The 20,000-nt window shown below is 42.7% G+C and overlaps 1 protein-coding gene across 2 annotated transcripts in view; it reads right to left on the bottom strand.

The window, feature by feature from the left end:
* n4bp3 (NEDD4 binding protein 3) overlaps positions 1–20,000 on the bottom strand; it is a 106,313-nt gene that overhangs the window by 38,653 nt on the left and 47,660 nt on the right. For both annotated transcript variants that reach the window (XM_052487856.1, XM_052487857.1), the window contains exons 3-5: positions 16,542–16,719; positions 11,073–11,282; positions 340–461 (exon numbers count right to left, since the gene is read on the bottom strand). In XM_052487856.1, coding sequence (XP_052343816.1) covers positions 340–461; positions 11,073–11,282; positions 16,542–16,719 — 510 coding nt within the window. The remainder of the gene's footprint in view (positions 1–339; positions 462–11,072; positions 11,283–16,541; positions 16,720–20,000) is intronic.

Genomic DNA, 20,000 nt, shown 5'->3' with positions numbered 1-20,000 from the left:
GTCAGACACAGAGACAGACAGACACAGAGACAGACAGACACAGAGGCAGACAGACACAGAGACAGACAGACGCAGAGACAGACACAGAGGCAGACAGACACAGAGACAGACAGACACAGAGACAGACAGACACAGAGACAGACAGACACAGAGACAGACAGACGCAGAGACAGACAGACACAGAGACAGACAGACACAGAGACAGACAGACACAGAGACAGACAGACACAGAGGCAGACAGACACAGAGACAGACAGTCAGACACAGAGACAGACACAGAGACAGACACAGAGACAGACAGACACAGAGACAGACAGACACAGAGAAATAGGAGTTGACCTGATGTGAGCCAGCTGTGGTCTGAAGGGAGGTCTGTATGGAGGAAGACTGTTCATGGAATTATGACCAGAGTCTGACAGGTTCTCATCCTCCTGACTCAGACCACGCACTGACGCCACCGCCTGTATCACAACAATAATACCAACTGTTATCATCATCATCATCATCATCCTCCTGACTCAGACCACGCACTGACGCTACCGCCTGTATCACAACAATAATACCAAATGTTATCATCATCATCATCATCATCCTCCTGACTCAGACCACGCACTGACACTACCGCCTGTATCACAACATTAATACCAACTGTTATCATCATCATCATCATCATCCTCCTGACTCAGACCACGCACTGACGCTACCGCCTGTATCACAACATTAATACCAACTGTTATCATCATCATCATCATCCTCCTGACTCAGACCACGCACTGACACTACCGCCTGTATCACAACATTAATACCAACTGTTACCATCATCATCATCATCATCCTCCTGACTCAGACCACGCACTGACGCTACCGCCTGTATCACAACATTAATACCATCTGTTATCATCATCATCATCATCATCCTCCTGACTCAGACCACGCACTGACGCTACCGCCTGTATCACAACATTAATACCATCTGTTATCATCATCATCATCATCCTCCTGACTCAGACCACGCACTGACACTACCGCCTGTATATCACAACATTAATACCAACTGTTATCATCATCATCCTCCTGACTCAGACCACGCACTGACGCTACCGCCTGTATCACAACATTAATACATACTGTTATCATCATCATCATCATCCTCCTGACTCAGACCACGCACTGACGCCACCGCCTGTATCACAACATTAATACCAACTGTTATCATCATCATCATCATCATCATCCTCCTGACTCAGACCACGCACTGACGCTACCGCCTGTATCACAACATTAATACCAACTGTTATCATCATCATCATCCTCCTGACTCAGACCACGCACTGACGCTACCGCCTGTATCACAACATTAATACCATCTGTTATCATCATCATCATCATCCTCCTGACTCAGACCACGCACTGACACTACCGCCTGTATCACAACATTAATACCAACTGTTATCATCATCATCCTCCTGACTCAGACCACGCACTGACGCTACCGCCTGTATCACAACATTAATACCATCTGTTATCATCATCATCATCATCCTCCTGACTCAGACCACGCACTGACGCTACCGCCTGTATCACAACATTAATACCAACTGTTATCATCATCATCATCATCCTCCTGACTCAGACCACGCACTGACGCTACCGCCTGTATCACAACATTAATACCAACTGTTATCATCATCATCCTCCTGACTCAGACCACGCACTGACACTACCGCCTGTATCACAACATTAATACCAACTGTTATCATCATCATCCTCCTGACTCAGACCACGCACTGACGCCACCGCCTGTATCACAACATTAATACCAACTGTTACCATCATCATCATCATCATCCTCCTGACTCAGACCACGCACTGACGCTACCGCCTGTATCACAACATTAATACCAACTGTTATCATCATCATCATCATCATCCTCCTGACTCAGACCACGCACTGACACTACCGCCTGTATCACAACATTAATACCAACTGTTATCATCATCATCATCATCCTCCTGACTCAGACCACGCACTGACGCTACCGCCTGTATCACAACATTAATACCAACTGTTATCATCATCATCATCATCCTCCTGACTCAGACCACGCACTGACGCTACCGCCTGTATCACAACATTAATACCAACTGTTATCATCATCATCATCATCATCCTGACTCAGACCACGCACTGACGCTACCGCCTGTATCACAACATTAATACCAACTGTTATCATCATCATCATCATCCTCCTGACTCAGACCACGCACTGACGCTACCGCCTGTATCACAACATTAATACCAACTGTTATCATCATCATCATCATCCTCCTGACTCAGACCACGCACTGACGCTACCGCCTGTATCACAACATTAATACCAACTGTTATCATCATCATCATCATCCTCCTGACTCAGACCACGCACTGACACTACCGCCTGTATCACAACATTAATACCAACTGTTATCATCATCATCATCATCCTCCTGACTCAGACCACGCACTGACGCTACCGCCTGTATCACAACATTAATACCAACTGTTATCATCATCATCATCATCATCCTGACTCAGACCACGCACTGACACTACCGCCTGTATCACAACATTAATACCAACTGTTATCATCATCATCATCCTCCTGACTCAGACCACGCACTGATGTTACCGCCTGTATCACAACATTAATACCAACTGTTATTATCATCATCATCATCCTGACTCAGACCACGCACTGACACTACCGCCTGTATCACAACATTAATACCATCTGTTATCATCATCATCATCATCCTCCTGACTCAGACCACGCACTGACGTTACCGCCTGTATCACAACATTAATACCAACTGTTATCATCATCATCATCATCATCCTGACTCAGACCACGCACTGACGCTACCGCCTGTATCACAACATTAATACCAACTGTTATCATCATCATCATCCTCCTGACTCAGACCACGCACTGACGCTACCGCCTGTATCACAACATTAATACCAACCGTTATCATCATCATCATCATCCTCCTGACTCAGACCACGCACTGACGCTACCGCCTGTATCACAACATTAATACCAACTGTTATCATCATCATCATCATCCTCCTGACTCAGACCACGCACTGACGCTACCGCCTGTATCACAACATTAATACCAACTGTTATCATCATCATCATCATCCTCCTGACTCAGACCACGCACTGACGCTACCGCCTGTATCGCAACATTAATACCAACTGTTATCATCATCATCATCATCCTCCTGACTCAGACCACGCACTGACGCTACCGCCTGTATCGCAACATTAATACCAACTGTTATCATCATCATCATCATCCTGACTCAGACCACGCACTGACGCTACCGCCTGTATCACAACATTAATACCAACTATTATCATCGTCATCATCATCCTCCTGACTCAGACCACGCACTGACGCCACCGCCTGTATCACAACATAAATACCAACTGTTATCATCATCATCATCATCCTCCTGACTCAGACCACGCACTGACGCTACCGCCTGTATCACAACATTAATACCAACTGTTATCATCATCATCATCATCCTGACTCAGACCACGCACTGACACTACCGCCTGTATCACAACATTAATACCAACTGTTATCATCATCATCATCATCCTCCTGACTCAGACCACGCACTGACGCCACCGCCTGTATCACAACATAAATACCAACTGTTATCATCATCATCATCATCCTGACTCAGACCACGCATTGACGCTACCGCCTGTATCACAACATTAATACCAACTGTTATCATCATCATCATCATCCTCCTGACTCAGACCACGCACTGACGCTACCGCCTGTATCACAACATAAATACCAACTGTTATCATCATCATCATCATCCTCCTGACTCAGACCACGCACTGACGCTACCGCCTGTATCACAACATTAATACCAACTGTTATCATCATCATCATCATCATCCTCCTGACTCAGACCACGCACTGACGCTACCGCCTGTATCACAACATTAATACCAACTGTTATCATCATCATCATCATCCTCCTGACTCAGACCACGCACTGACGCTACCGCCTGTATCACAACATTAATACCAACTGTTATCATCATCATCCTCCTGACTCAGACCACGCACTGACGCTACCGCCTGTATCACAACATTAATACCAACTGTTATCATCATCATCATCATCCTCCTGACTCAGACCACGCACTGACGCCACCGCCTGTATCACAACATTAATACCAACTGTTATCATCATCATCATCATCCTCCTGACTCAGACCACGCACTGACGCTACCGCCTGTATCACAACATTAATACCAACTGTTATCATCATCATCATCCTCCTGACTCAGACCACGCACTGACGCTACCGCCTGTATCACAACATTAATACAAACTGTTATCATCATCATCATCATCCTCCTGACTCAGACCACGCACTGATGCTACCGCCTGTATCACAACATTAATACCAACTGTTATCATCATCATCATCATCATCATCATCCTCCTGACTCAGACCACGCACTGACGCCACCGCCTGTATCACAACATTAATACCAACTGTTATCATCATCATCATCATCCTCCTGACTCAGACCACGCACTGACACTACCGCCTGTATCACAACATTAATACCAACTATTATCATCGTCATCATCATCCTCCTGACTCAGACCACGCACTGACACTACCGCCTGTATCACAACATTAATACCAACTGTTATCATCATCATCATCCTCCTGACTCAGACCACGCACTGACACTACCGCCTGTATCACAACATTAATACCAACTATTATCATCATCATCATCATCCTCCTGACTCAGACCACGCACTGACGCTACCGCCTGTATCACAACATTAATACCAACTGTTATCATCATCATCCTCCTGACTCAGACCACGCACTGACGCTACCGCCTGTATCACAACATTAATACCAACTGTTATCATCATCATCATCATCCTCCTGACTCAGACCACGCACTGACGCTACCGCCTGTATCACAACATTAATACCAACTGTTATTATCATCATCATCATCCGGACTCAGACCACGCACTGACGCTACCGCCTGTATCACAACATTAATACCAACTGTTATTATCATCATCATCCTCCTGACTCAGACCACGCACTGACGCTACCGCCTGTATCACAACATTAATACCATCTGTTATCATCATCATCATCATCCTCCTGACTCAGACCACGCACTGACACTACCGCCTGTATCACAACATTAATACCAACTGTTATCATCATCATCATCATCATCCTGACTCAGACCACGCACTGACGCTACCGCCTGTATCACAACATTAATACCAACTGTTATCATCATCATCATCATCCTGACTCAGACCACGCACTGACGCTACCGCCTGTATCACAACATTAATACCAACTGTTATCATCATCATCATCATCCTCCTGACTCAGACCACGCACTGACGCTACCGCCTGTATCACAACATTAATACCAACTGTTATCATCATCATCATCATCCTCCTGACTCAGACCACGCACTGACGCTACCGCCTGTATCACAACATTAATACCAACTGTTATCATCATCATCATCATCCTCCTGACTCAGACCACGCACTGACGCTACCGCCTGTATCGCAACATTAATACCAACTGTTATCATCATCATCATCATCCTCCTGACTCAGACCACGCACTGACGCTACCGCCTGTATCGCAACATTAATACCAACTGTTATCATCATCATCATCATCATCCTGACTCAGACCACGCACTGACGCTACCGCCTGTATCACAACATTAATACCAACTATTATCATCGTCATCATCATCCTCCTGACTCAGACCACGCACTGACGCCACCGCCTGTATCACAACATAAATACCAACTGTTATCATCATCATCATCATCATCCTGACTCAGACCACGCACTGACGCCACCGCCTGTATCACAACATAAATACCAACTGTTATCATCATCATCATCATCCTGACTCAGACCACGCACTGACACTACCGCCTGTATCACAACATTAATACCAACTGTTATCATCATCATCATCATCCTCCTGACTCAGACCACGCACTGACGCCACCGCCTGTATCACAACATAAATACCAACTGTTATCATCATCATCATCATCCTGACTCAGACCACGCATTGACGCCACCGCCTGTATCACAACATTAATACCAACTGTTATCATCATCATCATCATCATCCTGACTCAGACCACGCACTGACGCTACCGCCTGTATCACAACATTAATACCAACTGTTATCATCATCATCATCATCCTCCTGACTCAGACCACGCACTGACGCTACCGCCTGTATCACAACATTAATACCAACTGTTACCATCATCATCATCATCATCCTCCTGACTCAGACCACGCACTGACGCTACCGCCTGTATCACAACATTAATACCAACTGTTATCATCATCATCATCATCCTCCTGACTCAGACCACGCACTGACGCTACCGCCTGTATCACAACATTAATACCAACTGTTATCATCATCATCCTCCTGACTCAGACCACGCACTGACGCTACCGCCTGTATCACAACATTAATACCAACTGTTATCATCATCATCATCATCCTCCTGACTCAGACCACGCACTGACGCCACCGCCTGTATCACAACATTAATACCAACTGTTATCATCATCATCATCATCCTCCTGACTCAGACCACGCACTGACGCTACCGCCTGTATCACAACATTAATACCAACTGTTATCATCATCATCATCATCCTCCTGACTCAGACCACGCACTGACGCTACCGCCTGTATCACAACATTAATACCAACTGTTATCATCATCATCATCATCCTCCTGACTCAGACCACGCACTGACGCTACCGCCTGTATCACAACATTAATACCAACTGTTATCATCATCATCATCATCATCATCATCCTCCTGACTCAGACCACGCACTGACGCCACCGCCTGTATCACAACATTAATACCAACTGTTATCATCATCATCATCATCCTCCTGACTCAGACCACGCACTGACGCTACCGCCTGTATCACAACATTAATACCAACTATTATCATCGTCATCATCATCCTCCTGACTCAGACCACGCACTGACGCCACCGCCTGTATCACAACATTAATACCAACTGTTATCATCATCATCATCATCCTCCTGACTCAGACCACGCACTGACGCTACCGCCTGTATCACAACATTAATACCAACTGTTATCATCATCATCATCATCCTCCTGACTCAGACCACGCACTGACGCTACCGCCTGTATCACAACATTAATACCAACTGTTATCATCATCATCATCATCCTCCTGACTCAGACCACGCACTGACGCCACCGCCTGTATCACAACATTAATACCAACTGTTATCATCATCATCATCATCCTCCTGACTCAGACCACGCACTGACACTACCGCCTGTATCACAACATTAATACCAACTGTTATCATCATCATCATCATCCTCCTGACTCAGACCACGCACTGACGCTACCGCCTGTATCACAACATTAATACCAACTGTTATCATCATCATCATCATCCTCCTGACTCAGACCACGCACTGACGCTACCGCCTGTATCACAACATTAATACCAACTGTTATCATCATCATCATCATCATCCTCCTGACTCAGACCACGCACTGACGCCACCGCCTGTATCACAACATTAATACCAACTGTTATCATCATCATCATCATCCTCCTGACTCAGACCACGCACTGACACTACCGCCTGTATCACAACATTAATACCAACTATTATCATCGTCATCATCATCCTCCTGACTCAGACCACGCACTGACGCTACCGCCTGTATCACAACATTAATACCAACTGTTATCATCATCATCATCATCCTCCTGACTCAGACCACGCACTGACACTACCGCCTGTATCACAACATTAATACCAACTATTATCATCGTCATCATCATCCTCCTGACTCAGACCACGCACTGACGCTACCGCCTGTATCACAACATTAATACGAACTGTTATCATCATCATCATCATCATCATCCTCTTGACTCAGACCACGCACTGACGCCACCGCCTGTATCACAACATTAATACCAACTGTTATCATCATCATCATCATCCTCCTGACTCAGACCACGCACTGACACTACCGCCTGTATCACAACATTAATACCAACTATTATCATCGTCATCATCATCCTCCTGACTCAGACCACGCACTGACGCCACCGCCTGTATCACAACATTAATACCAACTGTTATCATCATCATCATCATCCTCCTGACTCAGACCACGCACTGACACTACCGCCTGTATCACAACATTAATACCAACTATTATCATCGTCATCATCATCCTCCTGACTCAGACCACGCACTGACGCTACCGCCTGTATCACAACATTAATACCAACTGTTATCATCATCATCATCATCCTCCTGACTCAGACCACGCACTGACGCTACCGCCTGTATCACAACATTAATACCAACTGTTATCATCATCATCATCATCCTCCTGACTCAGACCACGCACTGACGCTACCGCCTGTATCACAACATTAATACCAACTGTTATCATCATCATCATCATCATCCTCCTGACTCAGACCACGCACTGACTCAGAATCACCATACAAATGTACCATTAATATGAACTAGTTATCTAATCATCATCATCATCATCACCATAACTATCAGAATCACCACACAAATGTACCATTAATATGAACTAGTTATCTAATCATCATCATAATTATTGTACATTTGACTGTATTGATAATTAATATGAACTAGTTTCCTAATGTAGTTTCCTACATCCTAATATATTGATAATTAATATGAACTAGTTTCCTAATGTAGTTTCCTACATCCTAATGTATTGATAATTAATATGAACTAGTTTCCTAATGTAGTTTCCTACATCCTAATGTATTGATAATTAATATGAACTAGTTTCCTAATGTAGTTTCCTACATCCTAATGTATTGATAATTAATATGAACTAGTTTCCTAATGTAGTTTCCTCCATCCTAATATATTGATAATTAATATGAACTTGTTTCCTACATCCTAATGTATTTATAATTAATATGAACTTGTTTCCTAATGTAGTTTCCTACATCCTAATGTATTGATAATTAATATGAACTTGTTTCCTAATGTAGTTTCCTACATCCTAATGTATTGATAATTAATATGAACTAGTTTCCTAATGTAGTTTCCTACATCCTAATGTATTGATAATTAATATGAACTTGTTTCCTAATGTAGTTTCCTACATCCTAATGTATTGATAATTAATATGAACTAGTTTCCTAATGTAGTTTCCTACATCCTAATGTATTGATAATTAATATGAACTTGTTTCCTAATGTAGTTTCCTACATCCTAATGTATTGATAATTAATATGAACTAGTTTCCTAATGTAGTTTCCTACATCCTAATGTATTGATAATTAATATGAACTAGTTTCCTAATGTAGTTTCCTACATCCTAATGTATTGATAATTAATATGAACTTGTTTCCTAATGTAGTTTCCTACATCCTAATGTATTGATAATTAATATGAACTTGTTTCCTAATGTAGTTTCCTACATCCTAATGTATTTATAATTAATATGAACTTGTTTCCTAATGTAGTTTCCTACATCCTAATGTATTGATAATTAATATGAACTAGTTTCCTAATGTAGTTTCCTACATCCTAATGTATTGATAATTAATATGAACTAGTTTCCAAATGTAGTTTCCTACATCCTAATGTATTGATAATTAATATGAACTTGTTTCCTAATGTAGTTTCCTACATCCTAATGTATTGATAATTAATATGAACTTGTTTCCTAATGTAGTTTCCTACATCCTAATGTATTGATAATTAATATGAACTAGTTTCCTAATGTAGTTTCCTACATCCTAATGTATTGATAATTAATATGAACTAGTTTCCTAATGTAGTTTCCTACATCCTAATGTATTGATAATTAATATGAACTTGTTTCCTAATGTAGTTTCCTACATCCTAATGTATTGATAATTAATATGAACTTGTTTCCTAATGTAGTTTCCTACATCCTAATGTATTGATAATTAATATGAACTTGTTTCCTAATGTAGTTTCCTACATCCTAATGTATTGATAATTAATATGAACTTGTTTCCTAATGTAGTTTCCTACATCCTAATGTATTGATAATTAATATGAACTTGTTTCCTAATGTAGTTTCCTACATCCTAATGTATTGATAATTAATATGAACTAGTTTCCTAATGTAGTTTCCTACATCCTAATGTATTGATAATTAATATGAACTTGTTTCCTAATGTAGTTTCCTACATCCTAATGTATTGATAATTAATATGAACTAGTTTCCTAATGTAGTTTCCTACATCCTAATGTATTGATAATTAATATGGACTTGTTTCCTAATGTAGTTTCCTACATCCTAATGTATTGATAATTAATATGAACTTGTTTCCTAATGTAGTTTCCTACATCCTAATGTATTGATAATTAATATGAACTAGTTTCCTAATGTAGTTTCCTACATCCTAATGTATTGATAATTAATATGAACTAGTTTCCTAATGTAGTTTCCTACATCCTAATGTATTGATAATTAATATGAACTTGTTTCCTAATGTAGTTTCCTACATCCTAATGTATTGATAATTAATATGAACTAGTTTCCTAATGTAGTTTCCTACATCCTAATGTATTGATAATTAATATGAACTAGTTTCCTAATGTAGTTTCCTACATCCTAATGTATTGATAATTAATATGAACTTGTTTCCTAATGTAGTTTCCTACATCCTAATGTATTGATAATTAATATGAACTAGTTTCCTAATGTAGTTTCCTACATCCTAATGTATTGATAATTAATATGAACGTGTTTCCTAATGTAGTTTCCTACATCCTAATGTATTGATAAAGTCCCTTCCAGATGTTTGAAAAGGACACCACACAGACACTGTACATGCTTCAGGAGCAGACAGAAATCCCCAGACTAAAACGGTGGCATGTGGTGGGGCACCTTGGTTCCACTGGAGGTGGGTCCTCCGTGGCGGGAGGGTGAGGAGGAGGAAGAGGAGGTGGAGACAGCTCTAGGTGCGTGTGCGTAGGCCCGGTGGAGCCCGTTGGACAGGCCCTGGTCTGAGTCCTCCATCTTGGCAGGGTAGAGGTTCTGCATGGAACTGAAGTTCTTGGGTGTGACGGGCTTGAAGGCAGACGGCCTGAGACGAGACTGGAGGGAGAAGAAGGGGAGAGAGAGAGATAGAGAGAGAGAGAGAGAGAGAGAGAGAGAGAGAGGGGAGGGAGGGAGGGAGGGAGGGAGGGAGGGAGGGAGAGTTAGTACCTGAAACTGTCAGGGTGGAGTGAGAGAGACAGGTAGAGAGGTATAGAGAGACAGGTAGAGAGGTAGAGAGAGACAGACAGGTAGAGAGGTATAGAGAGACAGACAGGGAGGGTTATAGAGAGAGGTAGAAGTGAGGGAGAAATGAGAGAGAAAGAAAGGCAGAGACTTGGGAGAAAGAGAGATAAATCATTAGAAAAAGGTGCAGAGATAGAAGGTGAGAGAGAGAGAGAGAGAGAGAGAGAGAGAGAGAGAGAGAGAGAGAGAGAGAGAGAGAGAGAGAGAGAGAGAGAGAGAGAGAGAGAGAGAGAGAGAGAGAGAGAGAGAGAGAGAGAGAGAGAGAGAGAGAGAGAGAGAGAGAGAAGGAGCAGTAAAGGCAGAGATGGCTAGAGGTAAGCAGAGAGCAGTGCCCACCTTTGCCCGAACTCTAAAGGACATCGCTCTCAAACGCAGCCCCAACACTTCACACAGGAGCAACAGATCAATAGACACCCTGTCCAGACCAGCGAGACACTCTCCCAGACCTGTGGGGCCCCCCCTGGACCTACACATAGAGGACCCACGCCAAGAGAACCTACATCCAGACCACAACACTACCCCCCCCCAAGTCAACAAAGCCCACACCCCATTTAGGCCCCTCAGATCAGACCCATATCCCTCCTGCCCACACAATGCCCCCCACCCCTGCAAAGAGGGCCTCAACATGGGAGTCACACATACACCCAGGCCGTGAGCGGGCAAACAAGCCCAACTCCCACTCTTACACTAGCCCAACCCCCACTCTTACACTAGCCCAACCCCCACTCTTACACTAGCCCAACCCCCACTCTTACACTAGCCCAACCCCCACTCTTACACTAGCCCAACCCCCACTCTTACACTAGCCCAACCCCCACTCTTACACTAGCCCAACCCCCACTCTTACACTAGCCCAAGTCAATGGAATGTACCAGATGCTGAGCAGGCTCTGCTCACACTTACTGGTCTAAGGCCAAACCACACAACTCATTTATGAAACACAAAGCCTTCACTATCTTATACTGGAATATCCAAGGCCTGAGGTCATCTGCCTTTGGCCCAAAGAGCAGGAACCTGGACTTTATCAAATAAATCAGAAATACAGACATCCAGTCATCCTACAAGAAACATGGTATAGAGGAGACGGACCCACTGGTTGTCCTGTAGGTTACAGAGAGCTGGTAGTCCCATCCACCAAACTACCAGGTGTGAAACAGGGAAGGGACTCAGGGGGTATGCTAATATGGTATAGAGCAGACCGAACTCACTCTATTAAATTCATCAAAACAGGAACATTTTACATTTGGCTAGAAATTCAAAAGGAAATGATCTCAACGGAGAAAAATGTCCTCCTGTGTGCTACCTATATCCTATATCCCCCCACTAGAATCCCCATACTTAGTGAAGACAGCTTCTCCATCTCAGAGGGGGAAATCAATAATTTCCAGGCCCAGGGACATGTACTAGTCTGTGGTGACCTAAATGCCAGAACTGGACGAGAACCTGACACCCTCAGCACACAGGGGGACAAACACCTGCCTGCAGGTGACAGAATTCCCTTGCCCATATGCCCCACAAGGCACAACTATGACAATATAACCAACTAAAATGGGTCACAACTCCTGCAGCTCTGTCGCTTGCTGTCTACGTACATAGTCAATGGTAGTCTTCGAGGGGACTCCGATGGTAGGTACACCTATAGCTCATCTCTTGGCAGCAGTACTGTACAGTCGTGGCCAAAGGTTTGGAGAATGACACAAATATTAATTTCCACAAAGTTTGCTGCTTCAGTGTCTTTAGATATTTGTGTCAGATGTTACTATGGATACTGAAGTATAATTACAAGCATTTCATAAGTGTCAAAGGCTTTTATTGACAATTACATGAAGTTGATGCAAAGAGTCAATATTTGCAGTGTTGACCCTTCTTTTTCAAGACCTCTGCAATCTGCCCTGGCATGCTGTCAATTAACTTCTGGTCCACATCCTGACTGATGGCAGCCCATTCTTACATAATCAATGCTTGGAGTTTGTCAGAATTTGTGGGTTTATGTTTGTCCACCCGCCTCTTGAGGATTGACCACAATTTCTCAATGGGATTAAGGTCTGGGGAGTTTCCTGGCCATGGAACCAAAATATTGATGTTTTGTTCCCCGAGCCACTTAGTTATCACTTTTGCCTTATGGCAAGGTGCTCCATCATGCTGGAAAAGGCATTGTTTGTCACCAAACTGTTCCTGGATGGTTGGGAGAAGTTGCTCTCGGAGGATGTGTTGGTACCATTCTTTATTCATGGCTGTGTTCTTAGGCAAAATTGTGAGAGAGCCCACTCCCTTGGCTGAGAAGCAACCCCACACATGAGTGGTCTCAGGATGCTTTACTGTTGGTATGACACAGGACTGATGGTAGCGCTCACCTTGTCTTTTCCGGACAAGCTTTTTTCCAGATGCCCCAAACAATCGGAAAGGGGATTCATCAGAGAAAACGACTTTACCCCAGTCCTCAGCAGTCCAATCCCTGTACCTTCTGCAGAATATCAGTTTGTCCCTGATGTTTTTCCTGGAGAGAAGTGGCTTCTTTGCTTCCCTTCTTGACACCAGGCCATCCTCCAAAAGTCTTCACCTCACTGTTCGTGCAGATGCACTCACACCTGCCTGCTGCCATTCCTGAGCAAGCTCTGTACTGGTGGTGCCCCGATCCCGCAGCTGAATCAACTTTAGGAGATGGTCCTGGCGCTTGCTGGACATTCTTGGGCGCCTTGAAGCCTTCTTCACACCAATTGAATCACTCTCCTTGAAGTTCTTGATGATCTGATAAATGGTTGATGTTTCCTTGCGGGTAACCATGGTTGACAGAGGAAGAACAAGGATTCTAAGCACCACACTCCTTTTGAAGCTTCCAGTCTGTTATTTCGATCTCAATCAGCATGACAGAGTGATCTCCAGCCTTGTCCTCGTCAACACTCACACCTGTGTTAACGAGAGAATCACTTACATGATGTTAGCTGGACCTTTTGTGGCAGGGCTGAAATGCAGTGGAAATGTTTTTTGGGGGGATTCAGTTCATTTGCATGGCAAATAGGGACTTGGCAATTAATTGAAATTAATCTGATCACTCTTCATAACATTCTGGAGTATATGCAAATTGCCATCATACAAACTGAGGCAGCAGACTTTGTGAAAATTAATATTTGTGTAATTCTCAAAACTTTTGGCCACAACTCTAGACTACTTGATCACTGACTTCAATCCAGAGTCTCTCAGAGCGCTCAGTCAACCCACTGACTCCCCTATCAGATCACAGCAAAATCACAGTCTACTTTTTACAGAGCAAAACTCAATCATAAGGCATCAAAGCCAAAGGAGTAAAATTAAGAAATGCTACAGATGGAAGGAATGTACTGTGGAAACCTACCAAAAAACAATTAGGCAACAACAAATTCAATCCCTTTTAGACAAATTCCTGGACAAAATATTCCACTGTAATAGTGAAGGTGTAAACTTGGCAGCAGAAAACCGACCATATTAGAGACACATATTTCACTCAGATTACACAGACCCACAAAGACAAACCCGATTTTGATAAACTCCTAATTCTATTGGGTGAAATACCACAGTGTGCCATCACAGCAGAAAGAATTGTGACCTGTTGCCACAAGAAAAAGGCAACCAGTGAAGAACAAACACCATTGTAAATTCAACCCATATTTATGTTAATTTATTTTCCCTTTTGTACTTTAACCATTTGCACATCATTACAACACTGTATATATACATAATATGACATTTGTAATGTCTTTATTATTTTGGATCTTCTATATATGTAATGTTTACTGTTAATTTTTATTGTTTATTTCACTTTCGTATATTATCTACTGCACTTGCTTGGGCAATGTTAACATATGTTTCCCAGGCCAATAAAGCCCCTTGAACTGAATGGTGCTGAATTAAGAGCAGCGCTATCTCACTCACAGCCAGGCTGGTGGTGTGTTCAGGCCAAGGTCTAGAAATCACTATTACCCACAAGGTTTCTATTAAATCAATCGTTTTCTCAGCTCTCTCCATGTTGTTTCTCAGGCTTGATGTTAAACATCCAGCCTGGATGAGATGAATTCATCCTACTGCACTACCTAGTCTTTACAAGGAGTGCAGAAGGGACTGTGTGTGTGTGTGATTTACATCAGACACAGACTGAAGGGAGAGGCCTGGCATCTTATTCATGCAGGATCTTATACATGACTAATGCAGGACATTTTAAAATACTTCCTCCAGCCTAGCCAGGTAATACCTGGTAACATTTCATTGTGTCTCCCACACACACACACACACACACACACACACACACACACACACACACACACACACACACACACACACACACACACACACACACACACACACACACACACAGCGTCACCACTGGGACGTCATTCATCATTCATCATTCATCATCATTCATTCATCATTCATCATATCACCCCTACATGTTGTCCAAGGGATATCACCCCTATATGTTGTCCCAGGGATATCACCCCTATATGTTGTCCCAGGGATATCACCCCTATATGTTGTCCCAGGGATATCACCCCTATATGTTGTCCCAGTGATATCACCCCTATATGTTGTCCCAGGGATATCACCCCTATATGTTGTCCCAGTGATATCACCCCTATATGTTGTCCCAGGGATATCACCCCTATATGTTGTCCCAGTGATATCACCCCTATATGTTGTCCCAGGGATATCACCCCTATATGTTGTCCCAGGGATATCACCCCTATATGTTGTCCCAGTGATATCACCCCTATATGTTGTCCCAGTGATATCACCCCTATATGTTGTCCCAGGGATATCACCCCTATATGTTGTCCCAGTGATATCACCCCTATATGTTGTCCCAGGGATATCACCCCTATATGTTGTCCCAGGGATATCACCCCTATATGTTGTCCCAGGGATATCACCCCTATATGTTGTCCCAGGGATATCACCCCTATATGTTGTCCCAGGGATATCACCCCTATATGTTGTCCCAGGGATATCACCCCTATATGTTGTCCCAGGGATATCACCCCTATATGTTGTCCCAGGTATATCACCCCTATATGTTGTCCCATAACCAGGTGTTCTTCTTACCTTCTCATATTTCCCTCCAATTGTCAGGGAGTTCTTTGACACGCCCACCTCAGTTCCATCTTTGTAGTAGAGCTTGATGTGTTCCTCCTCATGTCCATGCTCTCTCTTCATGGACTGCATGCTGGAGAAGATGTCCTTCTTACTGCTGCCTGGGTCGCTACCCACTTTGGCCTCTTTCCTTGTGGGGATCATTATAAAGGTTTTCCTTCAGGCTTCAAGTCAATTGATAATCTGTTCCCCTGAACGATAACAGCTTGTTATGAAAATTATTTATATTTCTATTTGAGTTTGCAAGAAAGGCATTTCACTGTACATGCGCATGTGACATAAAACCTTTAAATTAATTTATATTTCATCTAGATTTAGGTCGCAGTTGCAAATGAGAACTTGTTCTCAACTAGCCTACCTGGTTAAATAAAGGTGAAATTAAAAAATATATATATTTTTTTACAACTTTACATTGTAACAGCTTTCTTCACAAATACACTGCAATCGGAAAGTATTCAGACCATTTTACTCTTTTCACATTTTGTTCCATTACAGCCTTCTTCTAAAATGTATTAAATAAAAAATGTTCCTCATCAATCTACACACAATACACCATAATGGCAAAGCGAAAACAGGTTATTTACTTAACTATTCAGACCCTTTGCTATGAGACTCAAGATTGAGCTCAGGTGCATCCTGTTTCCATTGATCATCCTTGAGATGTTTCTACAACTTGATTGGAGTCCAGCTGTGGTAAATTCAATCGATCTGACATGTTTTGGAAAGGCACACACCTATCTATATAAGGTCCCACAGTTGACAGTGCATGTCAGAGCAAAAACCAAGCCTTGTGATCGAAGGAATTGTCCGTAAAGCTCAGAGACAGGATTGTGTTGAGGCACAGATCTGGGACAACCATTTCTGCAGCACTTTACCAATCAGGCCTTTATGGTAGAGTGTCCAGACTGAAGCCACTCCTCAGTAAAAGGCACATGACAGCCCGTTGGAATTTTCCAAAAGGCACCTAAAGACTCTCAGACCATAAGAAACAATATTCTCTGGTCTGATGAAACCAAGATTGAACTATTTGGCCTAATTGCCAAGCGTCACTTCCTGAGGAAACATGTCACCATCCCTATGGTGAAGCATGGTGGTGGAAGCATCATGCTGTGGGGATGTTTTTCTGCGGCAGGGACTTGGAGACTAGTCAGGTTCCAGGGATAGATGAACGGAGCAAAGTACAGAGAGATCCTTGATGAAAACCCGCTCCAGAGCACTCAAGACCTCAGACTGGGGTGAAGGTTCACCTTCCAACAGGACAACGACCCTAAGCACTCTACCAGGACAATGCAGGAGTGGCTTTGGGACAAATCTCTAAAAGTCTTTGAATGGCCAAGCCAGTGGCCGGACTTGAGCCTGATTGAACTTCTCTGGAGAGAACTAAAAATAGCTATGGAGCAACGGTCTCCATCCAACTTGACAGAGCTTCGGAGGATCTGCAGAGAAGAATGGGAGAAAATGCAGGTGCACCAATCTTTTAGTGTCATACCTAAGAAGACTTGATGCTGGAATCGCTGCCAAAGGTGCTTCAACAAAGTACTGAATACTTATGTAAATGTCATATTTTATTTTATTTTTTATACAGTACTAATACAAATATTTGGATACACCAACTGTACTCATTCAAGGGTTTTTCTTATATATATATATTTTTTTTTACTATTTTCTACATTCTAGAATAATAGTGAAGACATCAAAACTATGAAATAACACATATGGAATCATGAAGTAACCAAAAAAATGTTAAACAAATATATTTTATATTTGCGATTCTTCAAGGTAGCCACCCTTTGCCTTGATGACAGCTTTGCACATTCTTTCAATTCTTTCAACCAGCATCATGATGTCGTCACCTGGAATGCATTTCAATTAACAGGTGTGCCTTGTTAAAAGTTAATTTGTGGAATTTATTTCCTTCTTAATGCGTTTGAGCCAATCAGTTTTATTGTGACAAGGTATACGGGGCGGCAGGGTTGCCTAGTGGTTAGAGCGTTGGACTAGTAATCGCAAGGTTGCAAGTTCAAACCCCCGAGCTGACATGGTACAAATCTGTCGTTCTGCCCCTGAAAAGGCAGTTAAACCCACTGTTCCTAGGCCGTCATTGAAAATAAGAATATGTTCTTAACTGACTTGCCTAGTTAAATAAAGCTAAAAAATAAATAAAAAATAAAATACAGAAGCTAGCCCTATTTGTTAAAAGACAAAGTCCATCTTGTGGCAAGAACATCTTAAATAAGCAGAGACAAACGACAGTCCATCATTACTTTAAGACATGAAGGTCAGTCAGTCTGAAAGATTTCAAGGACTTTGAAAGTTTCTTCAAGTGCAGCAGCAAAAACCATTATGCGCTACAATGAAACTGGCTCTCATGAAGACCGCCACAGGAAAGGAAGATCCAGAGGGACATCTGCTGCAGAGGACAAGTTCATTAGAGTTACCAGCCTCAAAAATTGCAGCCCAAATAAACGCTTCACGGAGTTCAAGTAACAGACACATCTCAAAATAAACTGGTCAGAGGAGACTGTGTGAATCAGACCTTCATGGTCAAATTGCAGCAAAAAAATACTACTAAAGGACACCAATAATAAGAAGAGACTTGCTTGCCCCAAGAAACACGAGCAATGGACATTAGACCAGTGGAAATCTGTCCTTTGGTCTGATGAGTCCAAATTGGAGATTTTTGGTTCTAACAGCCGTGTCTTTGTGAGACGCAGGTGAACGGATGATCTCTGTATGTGTGGTTCCCACCGTGAAGCACGAAGGAGGAGGTGTGATGGTGTGGGGGTGCTTTGCTGGTGACACTGTCAGTGATTTATTTAGAATTCAAGGCACACTTAACCAGCATGGCTACCACAGCATTATGCAGTGATACGCCATCCCATCTGGTTTGCGCTTAGTGGGACTATCATTTGATTCTCAACAGGACAATGACCGAAAACACACCTCCAGGTTGTTATTTGACCAGGAAGGAGAGTGATGGAGTGCTGCATCAGATGACCTGGCCTCCACAATCACTCGACCTCAACCAAATCGAGATAGTTTGCAATAAGTTGGACCAGAGAGTGAAGGAAAAGCAGCCAACAAGTGCTCAGCATGTGTGGGAAGTCCTTCAAGACTCTTAGAAAAGCATTCCAGGGGAAGCTGGTTGAGAGAATGCCAATAGTGTGCAAAGCTGTCACCAAGGCAAAGGGTGGCTACTTTGAAGAATTAAAAATATAACATATATTTTGATTTGTTTAATACTTTTTTGGTTACTACATGATTCCATGTGTTATTTCATAGTGTTGATGTCTTCACTATTATTCTATGTAGAACTTTAATTAGTAGGAGTGTCCAAAATTTTGATTGGTACTGTACTTTTGCTGTACATTTCTACAAAACAGTTTTTGCTTTGATATTTTGGGGTATTGT

Source organism: Oncorhynchus keta, chromosome 30 (genome assembly GCF_023373465.1).
Source record: "Oncorhynchus keta strain PuntledgeMale-10-30-2019 chromosome 30, Oket_V2, whole genome shotgun sequence".
Taxonomy (NCBI): Eukaryota; Metazoa; Chordata; class Actinopteri; order Salmoniformes; family Salmonidae; genus Oncorhynchus; species Oncorhynchus keta.
This window is presented reverse-complemented; position numbering and strand designations above follow the sequence as displayed.